General features: G+C 46.7%; 1 protein-coding gene across 8 annotated transcripts in view; it reads left to right on the top strand.

Annotated features, from left to right (window-relative positions):
- Positions 1-17516, top strand: part of ZNF462 (zinc finger protein 462) — a 133920-nt gene that overhangs the window by 96028 nt on the left and 20376 nt on the right. For all 8 annotated transcript variants that reach the window (XR_008661374.1, XR_008661375.1, XM_055301577.1 and 5 more), the window contains 3 exons: positions 2612-2879; positions 5009-5145; positions 14087-14310. Coding sequence is in view for 6 of the 8 variants with exons in the window: in XM_055301577.1 (XP_055157552.1) it covers positions 2612-2879; positions 5009-5145; positions 14087-14310 (629 nt within the window). In the remaining 2 variants the exon portion in view is untranslated. The remainder of the gene's footprint in view (positions 1-2611; positions 2880-5008; positions 5146-14086; positions 14311-17516) is intronic.

Below are 17516 nucleotides of genomic sequence, written 5' to 3'. Positions count from 1 at the left end.
CACGTCTTTGTCACTTGAGTGCCCAAAGTGCTAAAATTGTACATTATTCACAAACTCCCAAGTGAGAGAGAATGAGAGACATGGTGTGTCTTGGCACCCGACAGGAAAGTAAAGCTCTAAGAAGACCCAAAAAGTTGTAACCTGGGCGTTATTACAGAGGTACCCTCAGCAGTGGGATTTGCCTATTTTGGTAAATAAACCCTGTCCGTCCGATTTTAACCAGGAAAACAGGAATTCATAACACGGTCCAGACGGCTGTTCCTCTTGCACTGCCATTTAAGAAGGAAGGGCGATGAGCCTCCCTTTCTTGGAATGCTTTCCCCACGACTTCTTGCATTTCTGTTTCTTCAAGTTTCATGTCACATATATATACCGAAGTTAAAATTTAGAATTCGATTTTCGGGATGGATGGAATAAAATGCAAGTAGACCCTAGAGACAAGAAAAATGTGTGAAATCGAAGGAGACTCCCTTCCCTGGGAGGGAGGCTCCCGGAGACATTAGTGCACGTGTGAAGCTGGGGTGGGTGAGAGGTAGGGGAAGATGAATTTACCTGGCTTGTGATCTGAGTAGGAGCAACTGATTTCTCGACCATTCCGCTGGAAAGTCGGGGTCTGTGACTGAGGCGACTCCCAGCCTCCGTGCTAACCTGCAGGACTCCCTGAATTGGGTGCTGTGTCCCGGAGAGAGCTGCTGGCTGCTTTTTGAGAGATGGACCATTCCTTGGGACATCCGATGTGGTCTCTGGGTAGCCTTGTGGGTGGCCCACAGGCAGCGGGACCTGGCTTTGGCCTTGCCGGGCACGGAATTTCGATCCTGCAGCGCAGATTGCAGACCAGAAGGCGGGGTGCTGGCGGGGGCCTTGGCGGGGCGCTGGTGGGGCCAGGCCCGACCCGCAGCCCCAGCCTGTGTTAACAAGAGAGGCGGAGTGTGTTTTGTGCTACATTGTGCGCGTGTTTTAAGCAGAAAGTAGTCTTGAGAGCTTAAATAGAAAACATCTTGAACAATCCGTGCGGTGGTAAACAAACCTGCTATTGAAAGGAAGAATGAGAAGTTGACAATTGCATTATTGTGATCCTGAGTGGGTTCATCAGCTAGGGTTGAGGAATAAAGAAGGCAGAGATAAAAGACTTGAGCAAAATGAATTCGGTGGTGTCATTCCTTTCTTCCTTTGTCTTCAGTTTACACCTGGTAATGAACCCATGGAGGCTCGGAGGTATTGTTCAAGTTTCCTTTTGTTTTATTTTTGTGTGTGTGGCAGGTTTGTTTACAATTTCCAAAGGGGTTTTTCCTCAATCTTGAGGAATACGAATGGAGGAGGGGGCGGGGGAGAACAAGAAGGGAAGGTATTTTAGTATTTTGAAGACAGGAGGTGGCCCCACAGATGAGGGAGGCTGCTCTGTTTTTGTTTTCCTTCTCGAAGAGGCCAACGGGATGGATGGGACTGGTTTCAGCAAATACGGGTTTTACCAAATCCCTCCATGTCCTGCCTCGGGGAATCGTGCTTTGGAAAATTAAGTGTCCATCACATCAGGAGGAGGCTGGTACAGTTTCTATCCCCTTTCCCCCCTGCTTTTTGAAAGGCTTTAAAAAAAAAAAAAAAAAGGAGCCCTTTGTTTGCTTTTCAAGGAAAGTTACACTGAAATTCATCTGCGTGGTATTCATAGATGTCATTTGTGTCATTCACAGGCAGCTGTAGGTTCCGGGGGACAATGTTGTAGAATGTGTAGCCCCAATGCTCAAAGCCGCGTGTTGGGAAAAGGTTCAAGACCTTTCTTTTACTTTCTCCCACTCTTTTTTTTTTTTTTTTTTTTTAAGAGACCGAGATGTTTTTTCCCCACCTCCCGTCTAGATCAGATTTCTCCACCCCATGCCATGGAAGCTTCTCCGGGTGGAGATTTATGCCTGTCATTTCCCACATTTTCCTCCAAATCGAAAACTTTAAAATACCTTTTAGGGAAACTTGTTTGGAACTTCATTTTAATGGGATTTATGAATAAATCTCCATCTTAATGCTGACTAAGCTTTAAACATCCATTCCAGGAGAACACTATGAGATCTTTATATTTTAAATTTTAAATCACTTGCCTGTGAAGCCATAAAGCATTTTTTATATTTGTGAGTGCCATGTGCTCAAACGTTTCTCTTAAAGATCTTTTTTTGGGGGGTGGTGGGGGGTTGGCTTGACTAGTACTGGGCTGCAGAGGAGGAGATTTACATCATCGACTTTCTCCCAGAGATGCCTGTGTACCTTCTGTGCGTTTATTCATCTCACCTACGGGGACGGGTATCCTGTGGCAGCCCGTTGCCGCGCTGCAATTTCCTTTAGAAAACAGTTTACTTTCTTCCTTCACTTTGAAACCTTTAACCTCAGAGTTTTATTTTTAAATGCTCTGAGCCCTCAAAAGTCAGATGAAAAGAGGTGGCACTTCCTTCCTACCTGCCCTTCCCTAGATCTGTGTTGTAGGATGTAAATGAAGATGAAAGGTGGATCGTAGTCGTCATCTTTAAAAAAAAAAAAAAATTACATGGCAGTAATGTCAAGGGTTTTCAGGTGTCCGGCCTCCCTGGTGTTCTCTGTGTCCGGTGTCATTTTCCCCGTCTGTCCACAGACTCCTCCTACTCAGAACCTCCAGATGTGCAGCAGCAGTTGAACCACTATCAGTCGGCTGCCCTGGCGAGGAACAACAGCCGCGTCAGCCCCGTGCCCCTTTCTGGGGCCGCCGGGGGTGCCGAGCAGAAAACCGAGGCTGTTCTCCACTGCGAATTCTGTGAATTCTCCTCTGGCTACATCCAGAGCATCAGGCGCCATTACAGGGACAAGCATGGTGGGAAGAAGCTCTTCAAGTGCAAAGACTGCTCCTTTTACACAGGCTTTAAGTAAGTGGCGCGAAGAACTCAGCCTCGAGAAACGAGGTGGCTGCGCCCGCTCCATCCCTCACCGCACTCTTCCCTGCGCCATCCTACCCGGAGCTCAGGGAAGGCCCCCTGCCCACGGGGCCTCATACAGGGATTGGGTCTGGTTTTCGCAAAAGGAGGCCAGTTTCCAGAAGACAGCTTTGGGGTTTGTGGAGGGGGTTTGGCATGAAGCGCTATATGTCAGGACAAACCAGTTTCAAAATTAGAACAAATGGGCACCCGAGTAGGGTGAGATCGTGGGAAGGGATTTCTCTGGCCCGGTGCATGAAACAACCCATGTTTTTCCTCCAGAGGACTATCCTCCCTTTTTAAAATTTGTCTTTGGTTAAAAAAAAAAAACAAAAAACAAAACAGGTTTTTGAAAGTGAAGTCAAAGTCAAGAGAGAACATCCAAGCCATCGTGATTTCCCTGCTACCCTTTAGAAACTGTATTTCCTAAGATCATATTATTGAAAGCCACCCAGAGAATCAAAACTCCAGCACTGTGAAGACTAGAACTGAACAACTGTAGAGAGATTGTTCCAATCCAGAAAAAGATAATCCAGAGCACCTTTGCTCCTGTGTATAACAGAATCGGTGAACTCAAAGAGTGGAGTGCTTCCCATCATGTAATCTAGACTCTTGTGGTTTAATCTCATCCTGTGCAGCGTTGTTTAGGTTAGTGGTTATGAGTTCAGGATGTGGGGCCTGACTACCTGGGTGCGAGTCCCAGCTTTGCCACGGCCTGGCCGTGTGACTTTGGACAAGTCCCTAAGCTTCTCTGTGTCTCCTGTTCCTTATCTGCAAAATAAAAATAGTAATACTGTGCCACTCACAGGACTCTTAGGAGGAGCAAATGAACCACAGTATCTGAAGTGCTCAGAATAGTGCCTGCTGCAAAGGAAACACTAATAAGTATTATAATATCTTAGAAAGCTATTAGAGTAATATGGTGAGAGATGCTGTATTACAGATGGAAAGCTATTATTATCTCTTCCTATTGCAATTAGGGCCTGAGCCTTAGGCCACTCTAGTGCTTCCATACAGACTCCACACAGCGAGGCTGGCAAAAGCAGGCTTCATGGCCAACAGAAAACAGTTGGAAGAAGAACAAGTTTCTTTTCCACCAATACTGTGGTTGCTGGGATTTGATGGAAAATGTTTTACGTCTCTGACTAGTAATTTGGTTCAGTTGTTTTTCGAATAAATATGCATGTGACCTTAGAACTGAGAAAAGGCTGAAGACTCAGATAACAAGGGCCCGCTGACGGGTGCACATGTTTCCCCTGAGAGAAGCACTGGAGTTAATAAGAAGGGGACCTTGCCCATTAAACTCTTGGTTTCATCCATTTTTATGAGACTTTGAAGGCTTTGTAAATGATGAAGTTTTGAAAAGGATGGAGAGGAAGGCAACAATACCCTGCCACCTTCGGCTGCCATGATGTCCCAGCCACCTCGCCCTCCCCATCCTTAGGTGTGAAGAGTCACGTAGGCAGCTGGTAAATCAACCGGACTCTAGTCCCCCTCCTTCCAGGCATGATGAGTAATAAGTTCTCATAGGGATTTTGGCTTTATGTTCTTTTTTTTTTTTTTAAGATTTTATTTATTTATTCAGGAGAGACGCAGAGAGAGACAGCCAGAGACACAGGCAAAGGGAGAAGCAGGCTCCATGCAGGGAGCCTAATGTGGGACTTGATCCTGGGACCCCAGGACCACACCCTGAGCCAAAGGCAGACGCTCAGCTCAACCGCTGAGCCACCCAAGTGTCCCTGGTTTTATGTTCTTAATAGGCAACTTCTAAATCTTCAAGAATAGAAGTGTTTGGGGAAATCCATTTCTTTTCAAACTAAGCCCTGACCCCAGCCAAGTGGCAAACATTTTCAAAAAAGAAGTTACCGCTGCATGACAAAGCTCAGTTACTGGATGAGCGACCGAGGAGCTTGTGGTCAGCAAATATGATTAATTAAGGACCTTGGTTCTGTCCCGTCGAGCCGGGGTGTCACACCTGGAAGACCCGTAGTAAGTCAGCCAGCGGGGATGGGGATGTGCGAGTGACACGATCCCTTGTCGCACTCACTGCCTCTCTCCCCCCTCACCCCTCTCCTTCTCAGATCTGCTTTTACTATGCACGTGGAAGCTGGGCATTCGGCGGTTCCCGAGGAGGGCCCCAAAGATCTTCGCTGTCCTCTCTGCCTCTATCACACCAAATACAAACGCAACATGATCGACCACATCGTGCTGCACCGAGGTAACCCTCCTAAGTGTGCTTGTGTTGGGGCACCAGGATGAGGGTGGGTGGCATTACAGGGACACCCTGTGTCGAGGTGGCAGTTGGCACCTTGGCCCTGGTCCCCTCCTTCCTCACCTTATCTCCAGGCAGGCGATCACAGTGATGGCCACAGTGACAGCCAACGGTAAAAGCCCCTGCCACGAGGATCTCCTCCCCTTGCAGGGAGGCAAAGGTGGTGGGTTCAGCAGTGAGCACTTCTCTGGGGGCTTCCCAGCCTGAGGGGTTTTCACATTCTGACCCCTCTATGCTCACAGCCTTGCTAAGGAAGGAGTGACTGAGAAACAGGATGGACGGGTGGGGACTCATTATAAAAGGCGACGAGCAAACTGGTTGTAAGCAGTTCGGTGATTTCCAAAGCAGAACGTGGAGTCATCCTTGAAACGGATGGAGAGAGAAAATTATTAAAATGAAAGTGGCCTGGGTACCTATTAGAAATCCCATAGGCTTCAGATTTCAGTCCTGGCTTTAAAGCCTCCTGTATTTACCTGCTCTCCCATCTGTAAGAAGAGATGACAGTCAAGCCTATGAAATAATGAGCCAAGGTCTAGTGTGTTCCGTGGTGGATGCATACTGGGTGTTCCGTACATGTTGCTTCCTGTTGATAAACAGGGATACTTCTTTCAAGTCCTCTTTGGTTTTTCTTTCAGTGGAGTTTACTCTTGGCCAATTAAAACACTGTTAAACAACAGGCTTCCTCTGCATTAGAAGGAAAAATATGTTTATGTAAAAACTACTCTGTCCTAAAAAGATTCGAGCCAGAGGTGACTGGAAAAAGAGGACCAGAATCCTGGTTGCCAGTCTCTCGTGCGGTTCCCATCCACGGATCTTTCATCTTTGCTTTGTTCCTACCCTCCCTCCCTCCTCGTCCACCTCTTCTTTCCAGTCTTCCTTCCTTTGCCTCTAACCTTAGGAGGCTTTTCTGGTTTTGCCACGTGTGCCTCAAAAACAATGAGTGCCTTCTTGCTGTCCTGCTGAGATGTCACTCACCCTGAATTGCTGGAGATTTTTTGAGCATTTTCAAAAGTTTCCAGCATTCACCCGGCACCACCGTCTTGGGCCATTGCGTGTTGTGACATCTCGCCCACCTCTGCCGCACGCCCCGTGGAAGGCCACATTTAGCGCCCTTGGATTTCCTTCCTCTCTAGGCCACTCTGATGAGACGCGAGGTCACCGCTGCTGCCTGGGACGCCTGCCCACAAGCTGAGAGAAGCAGCGTAGGAACATTTAGGCAGGAAGTCTTGGCCGGAGTGGTCCCATCTGGTGTTCCACCTCAGTCCCCTGGCTTCTGGTCCCCCAGCCCAGGTGTTGTGGTGGCTGTGTGTCCCCGTCACAGTGTGAGGAGAGGCCATGAGTAGCGTTGCTGCTGAGCACACAGAAGCCATGAGACCTCACTTCTGGGGTTGATTCCCTCCGGCTTCCCATACTACTGCCTGGCGGGATCAGAGCTTCAGTGTCTAATGAGCTGAGCTGAGACTTCAAGAAAGCGGGGGCGGGCGGTGGGGCGGTGGGGGGACGTGGAGAGAGTAAATGCTAAAGCTGAGAAATACCCTTGTAGTGCTACACTTGACACCAACTCATTCATATCCAACAACATCGTAAGGGCTAGTATTATTACTTATATTCCCACTTCACTTGCATGAAACTGAGAAAAACTATGTTTTCTTTGATTTGGTGTAATTATTTGTGGTCATCCCACAAGGGATTTCAGAGATCTTAAAGATATTTGTGCAAACTACAGGATTAAAACAAATGGGAAATTGGGGCACATGTGGAGTAAGAGGTCACTTGCAAGCCCCCTAGACATACAGAGAAGCTCCCCAGGAGTTTGGTGTCTAGTGAATGTAGTGAGGTGCTGTGCACCTGTTAGCGGTGGGCTGCAGATCTGGCCCTGAGATCCCAGCCTCCCTTGGAAGAGAAAAAAAAAAAACAAAATCAGTTGGATTTCAAATGTTTGTTAAACTTTGGAAATTGTGTCCAGGAGATTTCCAGGGATCCTGGACACTGGAGACCTGAGAAGGATTTCTCCAGTGGGGTCTCCAAAGGGGGCCATGTGTGATCCAGTGTGTAGCATTCCCCCCCCACACACACACACACACACAAATACAGTGGTAAGTCCCACGGGGACAGCGAGAGCTGACCAGTTGAACTGGAGTCACGTGAGCGCTAACCATGCTAGGACTCAACTCCAGGCCTCTGATCCTGTGACCCATGCATCATACTGCCTGTCATTAGTTACTTACAGTCTCTTCTGTTTATTTGTAGAGGTAACTTATGTTAAAAGAGCCACCTAAATAGATAAATATCTTTATCAGGGTTGGAAAGTGCACAGTCTGGAATGAAGGGGCATTTGAGGCTTGGCAGTAATAATAACAACATTAACAACAACAAATTACTATTACTGAGTGTTTTGCTAGTAGTAGGTGCTGTACTAAGTGAGTCCAATATGCCATTTTATGGAATTCTCACAAAACCCTATATGGCATGGTATTATTGTTTTCCCCAATAACAAGGATAAAAAGTACAGAGAGACTGAGTGTGACCGAAGGTCCAAATGACTAATAAGTGACCCAGCTGGGATCTGAACCCAGGCTTGCCTGCCCCACAGCCCAGGCCTATAACTACCAGGCATCACTGTCTCTCCCCTGGGATGGTGGCTATGTCACCCTGTTGAGTGTTCCACAGTGGCTGTGGCAGCTGGGTCTGAGGGTGGAATCATCTGTGGGGTTGGAGGTCAGAGATGAGGACCACTGCACCACAGATGGCAGGATGCCTCAGGACAGCCGTGTCTGCCATCTGTGTCCTGGCCTGGCTTTGGTGTCCATCTCCACTCAAAATGACATCTTGGTAGGAAGCTGGTCTTGACAAGACCAGGGCTGGGTGTTTGCCTTGAAATTTCAAGTCAGGGTTGATCTCAAAGTAACAAGATGTGGCTCTTTCTGCACCTGTGCTCTCCTTGCTCTGTGGATGAGTAAACATCTTTGGTCTCTAGGGCGTGCAGTGAGAGAGCTTTCCGAGGCCTTGGTTAATTAAAATACTTGGGATGAAAGGGAAGAAAAACAACTTCTCAACTTGAAATATTGCTTGCAAGAATAGTTTCCTTAGCTTTTTATCCCGACATAAGGGTGTATTTAAATAGGGAGGAAAGAGAGGAGAATCCGTTTCACTCATGGGAAATCTGAATGAGAAATGGCCGTGGGTTTATGTTGGCTGTAGCTAAAGAGAGCATACTGTTTGCCCATGCATTCAGCAAGCGTTCATTACTTGCTTGTTACATGCCATACTATGCTGGGTTTTTGGGCAAGATGAGGTAAGACCCAGTACCTGCCCTCCTCAAGAAGATGAAGCATGTGCGTAAGTCTACGTACAGAAGGTAGTGAGTGACGGGTATCTAGGAGATTCATGGTGGCAGGTGTATTTGTGTTTGGAGTAGAGAAAGGTGGTGAAGGGTGACTTTCAAACTGAGCCATGATGACATTTCAGCAGGCAGAGAAGATTGAAGGTGGGGTATATGAGTTTCCTCGGTGGCTTGAAACAACAATGAACTGTCACTGCTCTGGGACCTAGAAGTCTGATGTCAAGGTGACAGCATGACCGTGCTCCTTCTCCAGTCAAATGCTCTACCACTAAGCTATACCCCCGCCGTGCTCCTTCTGAAGACTCTAGACAAAAATCCTCCCTTGGCCCTTCCTCGCTTCAGGGGGCTCCTGACATCCTTGCCTTACAGCTGTGTCATTCCGGTTTCTGCACCTGTCCTCACATGGCCATCTTCACTGTGTGTGTCTTCTGTGTGGCCTCTCCCTTTTCCCAAGAACCTATTCATTGAATTTAGGGCCCACTGCAAACCACTGTGACCTCATCCTGACTAGTTACATCTGCAAAGAACTTATGTCCCAATAAGATCATATTTTGAGGTTCCGGGTACACATAAATTTCTGAGGGACACTATTGGTGTCCCTCATCGTGGAGGGGGGTTTAAACCGGTGAGGTAGGTGGGAACTAGATATGTTGACAGAGTTGTATTAGAGAGTTCTGAGGCGGGCTGAAGGGAATAGGGGTCAAGGCAGGTAAAGTGTGTTCTGGCAAATTATGTAGGGCCTGGAGACCAATGTATGAGTTTGAACTCAGACAGATGGGAAACCAGGGTACCTGATGAATACCAGTTTAGCAAAGGTTGAAGCCAAGGATTGGTAGACCCATTTCTTTGAGGAACTTAGGTGATCACTTCTCAGCCTTTTGGCTAAGATCATGTGTAGGAACTTAGGTGAGATCAACATTTGGTGAGATTGGCCCTAATTGGACCAGTTTAGAAAGGGAAAAATTAAGCCCTGAGATTTTTGTTTGAAGGAAAAGGTTGGAGGTAGGACTTCTTGGTGGATTTTCGTTTAATGGAACACGTAATTATGGAACATTCACTATATGCTGGCAGTGTTTTAGGCCCTAGAGATACAGCCGTGAAGTCAGGCAAGGTCCATGCACTGAAGGAACTTGAACTTTAATGGGAAGAGACAGTGAACAGGCAATAAATAGTTTCATGAGTGCATTTCCACTGAGTTTATCAGTTTATCAGCACCACTCGAAGTATGATGCCTCATGCACATCTTTGCCTTTGTGTACCTTGCATACCTACAGTGCACCTGGAAAGTTGGGTACAGATTGAATTGTAGGGATAAGACAGTTTTGCCAGGTATTTTTATTTATAATTCCTGAACTGTGTAATCACTGATGCTGGTCTCCAGTTGGCATGGTAACTTAAAGCTTCTGCTTCCCAACCTTTAACCCCAATACCTAGGCAAACAATGAATTTTAACTGAACCCTGTAGGTGGGTCTCTTTGGGGAACAAAACTAATCTCCCTAAATTTACCTTATCAGTATCATTTTTCTTAAGGAAAAAAAATCTAGAGTGAAATCACTAGTCTTTCATTTTATTCAGTGAAATTACAGGTTCCCCTGTATCCCCACCAAATGCTTCGCCTGTTAGAACTACAGGTGTGGTTCCCAGCTTTCTCTGGCTTGACGGCGGTAGCCTGGCTAACATCAAATTAATCACTTCATACCAGGAGCTGTTGTCCTTATGTTTATGTGTGTCCGTTTATGGTTATGTTTTGGATTTTTTTTTATTTTTTATTTTTTTAGAAACGATTATTTTCTTAATGGCTTTCTAGTACTCAACTTTTGTCACTTGTTTGGCTGACAGTAATGGGTGGGACTTTGGTTTGGTCCAAAGAGGGTCTTGGCCCGTTAGCATGACCATTTGCATATGGAGTTTGTTGGCGTGAATGACTTCCAGATCTCTCCCTGCTTCGTTCAGACTTGGCATGTTGTGGGGAGGAAACCCAAGTGTGTTGCGGTCTGCCTTTTCAGGAAGAATTTTCACTTGGTGATTCTGGATTCCACAGTGATGTGGTTTTTCTCTGTTGGAGCAAAAGTGACCCTCCGCCCTCCTAGTTGCAACTCCGCAGATCTTTCCACTGGGCACCACGGGAGTTTGTCGGCACACGCTTGTAGGCTCCTTTGCGCCTTAGTTCCCACAGGCTTCCATGTGGCATTACTCTTGGGGTTTATGTCCAGCTGTAGCACCAAGCGGCTTTTGAGTAGGAAGAGATGAGAGACACAACCTATCTTGTAGTCAAACTGGTTAAGTCATAATATTTTTGCAGCCAGCTCTGAAAGCTGAGTCACAATGAGTGTGATTCAAGCCTTGATTTCTTACCCAAGGTAATTTTGAGAGGTGTGAAGTCAAGAAAGAGCCACAGTTGTCGCTGCCTCCATAGAAAAAAAAAAAGTCCTGAGCACTGAGCTTCTGTAGCCAAGACAGGGCTCCGTCCATACCTGGAAACATTCCAGTCTCTAACTTTATGTCCTTGACTCGCCTCAATAATGAATAACCTCATTCAGAAAACAGTGTCGGTGATTTGCCCGCCTTTCCAAGTCTGTCTTGTTTTTTTGTTTTTGTTTTTTTTTTTTATCTTCGTCGTGTTAGCCCTGGTTTTAGAAAGGAGAAAAATTAACTTTTTTTTCTAAGATAAATATCTTAGTAAAAATCCACGTAACCAGGAGACTTGGAATGTTGGTGATGTCTTAGTTTGGAAATGGGAAGTCTGAGGTTTCTGGGTTTGTAGGTATGCGGGAACTTACCATTTATCTAATTCAGATAGAAATGGTTCAGATAGATAGAAAGAAAATTCAGATAGAAATGGTTGCCTTGCTTTTGTACTCTTCAACGATTAGGAATAAAAGGCTTATAAATAAACGGCATGCAGAGTGGATGCCCCAGGAGAGTTCTTTTCAGGGGTGAAGGAAGAGGGCCCCGGCTCAGGGTCGGCAGGAGACCTGTGCTCCCAGGTCACAACTTTGTTCTGAACCAGAGGCATGACTTTGAGAAAGTAGTTCCACAGACCTGTCCTCAGCTTCCACATCAGGAAACGAAAGGTAATAAAACTGGCTTCGCAGAGTGTTTGGAGAATAAAAAAGTGACAGTGAGAGGAGAATACCTAACATTGCTTGAGATGTAACGCGCTCTTGGTAAATTGCTGTGATCATTTGCATGAATGATTATTTTTTAGGCTCCGGAGTATCTTGAGCGCTGGTGCCTTTTTGTGTAAAATGCACTTAGGCGCACGTAGTGAAATCGGAAACTGCAAAGAAAACTAACCAGGGTGGCAGAGGAATTGAGAGGGAGACCCATAAAAACCAAGTCTGAAAGACACGATTCTTTACGGGGAGAAGTGAAGAGCGGAGGCCGACTGCGTGCCTGTGTCCCAGGCGCTCGAGGCACCGTCACAGGGACTGTCATAGCAGCTGTTGTCCGTCTCCACTGGGGTCGCCTGAGCCGGAGCGTGGAAGCAATAGAAATGACCAAGTACACGTCGGAGCCCAAACGCAGGGGGAGAGCAGAAGGGGCTGCGGTGTCCAGGAAGGAGCCGGGAAAGTTCATGTCCGCACTGCCCGTGGGGCTGGCCCCAGGGTTTCGGGGTGGGCCCTGGTTGCTCACGGCTCGTGTCCATGCGTGTCTCCCCCAGAGTGGTGGGAGGCGATGCCCGACAGTTGGTGTCAAGCATTGCCTCCTCGGGGGGCACCTGCTTGGAGGCATTTTTGGTCATCACAATGGGGAGGCAAGAGGGGTCTCCTGGCAAATGTTGAGATAGAGGCCAGGGAACCTGATGAACATCCTCGGGTACATGGGACAGCCCCCCGCCTAAAGACCTGTTTGGCCTCAAAATGTCAGTAGTGCTGCTGTGGACAAACCCTGGTGTGGGGCTGGAACACGGTAGCTCGAGCCCTCATAAGGCTCTGGCTGGCTGATGCCAAAGCATTTTTTTTTTCCTCGGATTACACCAAACCATGGAACTGAATGGTTAGAAGACTGTTAAACATTTGCTATTCTAAGAAAATGTGTGGATTACATTATAATCATGTGTTTCTTAGCTGTCTGCTCTACTTTGGTTTAAAAATATTTATATTTCTAAATAAGCGACTGACTCTTTGTATAGGGAAAATAACATATGCATTAGAGCTCCGGGGAGTATGTAGCAGACACCACCTTCCACGCTTCCTCTGGCCGGCTTTTTGCTGGCCAATTAATTGCTGTATTCGAGGACTCGCAAGACGGGGACCGCCTGCCCTGCAGGGAGAACGTGGTGGTTGACACTCGGGCCTGGCTTTGGGTGGCGAGGGTTCCCCGGGGGCCGGGCCGGCCGACGACAAAGGGTGAGCTGCATCAGTGCACAAAACACGGACGCCTGGAAACGTTGCTACTCAGTGACTCTGAGAATAAATCACGCGTTCTTGACTTAATAATACATTGCTGTTTCTAAATAATATAAGTATATGTTGTGTGCGTCCATTTGTAAACTTCCAGAGTCTTCTGAAATCCAGACACAGCATGAAAACACACGCTATATTTGATCCTTGCATAAATAGCACAGATTTTAATTTTATCCCAGTTATGGATATCTGGCGCGTGCGCCGATACTCTGGGCAGACTGGTGTGAAATTTAATTTGAGCAGTTAAACACAAGGGTAAGAGAGTGCAAAATAAACAAGCACACGCATTTCCAGCCCTACAGCATTTGGTATGTTAATGGGAAAAGCACCCAAATCCTCTCCCTCTTTTATTTTTTCCCTTGTGACAATCAGATTACAGATTGTCTGAAAAGGCACAAATCCTCCCTATCTCCCACGCTACCCCCTGCCTCCCCCACACACACACCCCCAAATGCTGCCCGCAGCCATTTCATTTGTGAGCTTCCCCTAGTTAGAGAGCTGGAGTTTTAGTGAATGAAAATGTACAGGTCCTTTGTTTTTAGATCTGTTGTTAGATTAGAGTCCCTTGGTTTCAGGATAAGGAAGACCGGCTCCTTGAGAACAGCTCGGAAGGGGAAGCGGGAGTGGAAGTGGAAACCGTGCGTGCGACATAAAGGACTTGCAGTTCTGCAGGCGGGGGTCAGAACTCAGCCGGGCCGGTGACCACGTCTGTGTGACCGTTGGGAAGTTACTAAGAGCCTCGTTCCTGCCTTTACTAATCTGTAAAAACAGGAATAACGCCGGCGCTCTTAGAGTTGCCAGGAAGGTGCACGGTAGTGGCACACGGGTGGTTGGGCGCTGGCACTGTCCCTTCTACTTAGAGACGCGGGGTCCTGCCTGGCTGGCACTTAGCGAGGAAGCGGGGAGTGCGGACAGTTGCTGGCCACGGTCTTCGGGGCTCTAAGATGCAGTAGCCACCCCTGTCCCTTCTTAGAGCCTCCTGCACTCAGCGGTTACTGAGCACCTTGCAGGCCGCTCCCGACAGACCCCTGGGAGGCAGGCGGGCTGGCTGGGTTTCCTCCCACCTGCCAGGGAAGGAGCGTGGGCTTGACACCAGCGAAACTTCCCATCTTTCCGTCCGTTTTGTCTCCACAGAAGAGCGAGTCGTCCCCATCGAGGTGTGCCGTTCCAAGCTGTCGAAATACTTGCAGGGAGTGGTTTTCCGCTGTGATAAGTGTACCTTCACCTGCTCCAGCGACGAGAGCCTCCAGCAACACATAGAAAAGCACAATGAACTGAAACCTTACAAATGCCAGCTCTGCTACTACGAGACCAAGCACACGGAAGAACTGGACAGCCACCTTCGGGACGAGCATAAGGTACCTGCCAGGGGCTTCCTGCAGCCCCCCTCCCCGCCCCCCCATCCCCGCCTCCCTCAGCACACCTGTGGGGTTGGGCCTGGTGAGAGGACAGAGCCGAATGCTGTCACCCCCACCGTGTGCAAGTCAGAGACGGACTAAAAGAATGTTCAGCGTGAGGTTCCGTATTCTTTCTGCGATGAAAGAAAGAAAAGGTCATTTTAGAAAACGGGAACCTGTAGATGGGGATAAGGAACATCGCCCCTAATGCTGCCACCCAAATCTACCTGCTTAACCTTTATTTTTTTTACCTCTTCTCTGCCCACTTTCCCTTGTTTTACATAATTCAGACTAGACCACACATGTAATAGTGTGTCATCCCTACAAATTTTTTTTTTTTTACTTAACAGGAATATTTTTCCGTATCATTTTATAAAAGTAGCATCACCGAATTGGCGAACTTTTTCTGTAAGAACCAGATAGTAAATATTTTAGGATTTGCGGGCCAGATGGTCTCAGTGGCAACTCCTCAACTCTGCCCTTTGTAGCGAGAAAGCAGCAACAGACAAGACATAAATGAACGGGCCTGGCTGGGTTCCAGTGAGACTTTATTTTCTGGAGTGGGTGGCAGGCTGTGGTCCTGTCGCTGCTGGGCCCTGATCTGATGGCCATGCCACCTTGTCCCTCAACCACGTAGGTCATTTCCCAGTACTTTGCTAACTACTGAGATGTTCCAAAGCGTTGCTATTCGTGTCTAAACGGTGTGAGGTCTGTAAAATACGTGTTTTATTTGAGGAGGACGAGAACACGTCAGTACAAGACCTAAAATACGGGGTTTGTGAAATGACTTCTGATGATTAGGAAGGTTTGCCAATCAAGAAGCAAAATCTTACAGGACAGCGTCCTAGGGCTTATCTGGCACACAGGAGGGAATTGAGATGCTTGCTTCTGGTCTTATGGATAGCCCAGAGGGCACTGGAGCTACAATTTGCATTTGTTTCATGAAAAAAAAAAAGCCTATTGAAATGTTTTCTGATTAACCCAAAAATCCAAAATCTCGAGGGAGTATTTACTTAAAGCACAATGAGAAGGGCTTTCGATAATCTCCTTTTTCTTTGCTCTGTGTCCTCCTCCTCTTTTCCCGGCCTTGCAAACCCAAGTGATCAAGATTTTAGTCCGAATCATCTGCGCCCAAGGGGTAGAATTTTTCTGTGGGGTGTTGAGAGAGAAGGCTGAGCTCTATCACCCATCCACCACGAAGTGGTTTCGTGGTCACTTTTCTGCTTGGGAATGCATTCATTTTCTAATGTGTTTGCCCAAAAATGAAAGCAGAGGAGAAAAGCCTGACTTTACCTCACTGAAAAACTTTCTCGCGTCCTTTCTTAGTCAAACTTCCTGGGCATCTCTGCCTCCAAACTCAAAGGAAAATCGCTCATCCATTTCAAACCGAGCTTTCCACATTTATGCACATGGACCTTATTTATGTAACCACCTCAGATTTCTTTATTATAGTGTTCAACCTTTGGGCTGGTATTTTGGGAGAGAGCAAACCAGGAAGATAAATCCTCCCATTACCCAGTTGCTCTGAGTCACTGCTGAGAAGGTTAGAACCAGACACATGTGGACTCGGGGGTTTTCCTGAGGAGGCATGGAAGGCTGGGGCTTCAGGTTACCCAACAGGGAAATGGGCTGCTCCAGAAAAGAGGGCCCCAATTCAGAGCTTTTGGAAGCAAACAGACCTAGATTTGAGTCTTGTCTCCATGACTTAACCATACAACTTCAGCAAGTTACTTAAGTTTCTGTATGTGTTCTCTAATTTATCTGTTCTCTGATTTTTTCTTTTTAAGGTTTTATTTACTTAGTTTGAAAGAGAAAAACAGAGCATGAGCAGGGGGAGGGGCAGAGGGAGAGGAAGAAACAGAGTCTCGGCCAAGCAGGGATCCATCCCAGGACTCTTGGATCATGACCTGAGCCCAAGACAGGTGCTTAACCAACTAAGCCACTCAGGTGCCCCCGTTCTCTGATTTCTATGAGAGTTGTTTTATCTTTCCCAGAAGTTTTGTAAGAGTAAATGAAGTCCTGGTATATCCCACACTGTGAGACTTAATGTGTTCCTCAGTCTACTAAAGAATTGAGCTGTAGGGACGCCTGGGTGGCTCAGTGGTTGAGCATCTGCCTTTGGCTCGGGTCATGATCTTGGGGTCCTGGGATCGAGTCCTGCATCAGGATCCCCGCAGGGAACCTGCTTCTCACTCTGCCTGTGTCTCTGACTCTCTCTGTGTTTCTCATGAATAAATAAATAAAATTTAAAAAAATAAAAGAATAAAAAACAGAATTGAGCTATGGTATCTCTCAGAAAGGCAATCAGGTTCCCCAAGAACTGAAATATATTTTAAAATCACTAATTATACCTTACATCTTAGATATGGTCTTTGATGTTATATTTTCACTAGGCCATGTTATGTTCTTTAATTTTACTCTCTCTCATGGTTGACCAGCCTATTAAGCCCAATGAGCACCTAATTGAGGCTAAAGAATTGCCACTTCCAGCATGCGTAATAATTTTCATCTTGGTCTCAAATGTTGTTAAGTGTATGAGATGTGTGCTTATTACTGATGGCAGCGTTTTCTTTTTCTCATTTTCTGTTCCTTCATTTCTAAATGATGAGTACAAAATGCAGTTGGAATTTCTAAATAATTATCCAAACAGTATTTGACAAACAAGGAGAGCAGTGCTGCTGAAAGAGAAGTTTTGACTGGTAGGCGACGACATAAGCTGGTTAAACACAGTCACTCACTGTGGTGATCTGAGCATTTATGAAAGGGGTATGAAGAGTGTCACTGTATGGTGTACTAAAGTGAAGTTTGCTAATAATTCAAATATAAAAATCAAGGGGGACACCTGGGTGGCTCAGTGGTTGACTGTCTGCCTTTGGCTCAGGTTGTGATCCTGGGGTCCTGGAATTGAGTCCTGCATTGGGATCCCCTCAGGGAGCCTGCTTCTCCCTCTGCCTATGTCTCTGCCTCTCCCTCTGTGTCTCTCCTGAATAAATAAATAAAATTTTTTTTAAAAAAATTTATATATATATATGCATATAAAAACTTTTTATACACATATATATAAAGGTCAATGGCCATAAGGCAAGAACAAGAAATGAAAGCCCTAAGAATTGGAAGAAATGAGATCACTTGTGTTCACAGACAAGGTGATCTTTGTACAGAGAAAA

Source organism: Nyctereutes procyonoides, unplaced genomic scaffold (genome assembly GCF_905146905.1).
Source record: "Nyctereutes procyonoides isolate TBG_1078 unplaced genomic scaffold, NYPRO_anot_genome, whole genome shotgun sequence".
NCBI classification, from domain to species: domain Eukaryota; kingdom Metazoa; phylum Chordata; class Mammalia; order Carnivora; family Canidae; genus Nyctereutes; species Nyctereutes procyonoides.
Note: the sequence above shows the minus strand (reverse complement) of the source record. Positions and strands in the feature narration are given on the sequence as shown.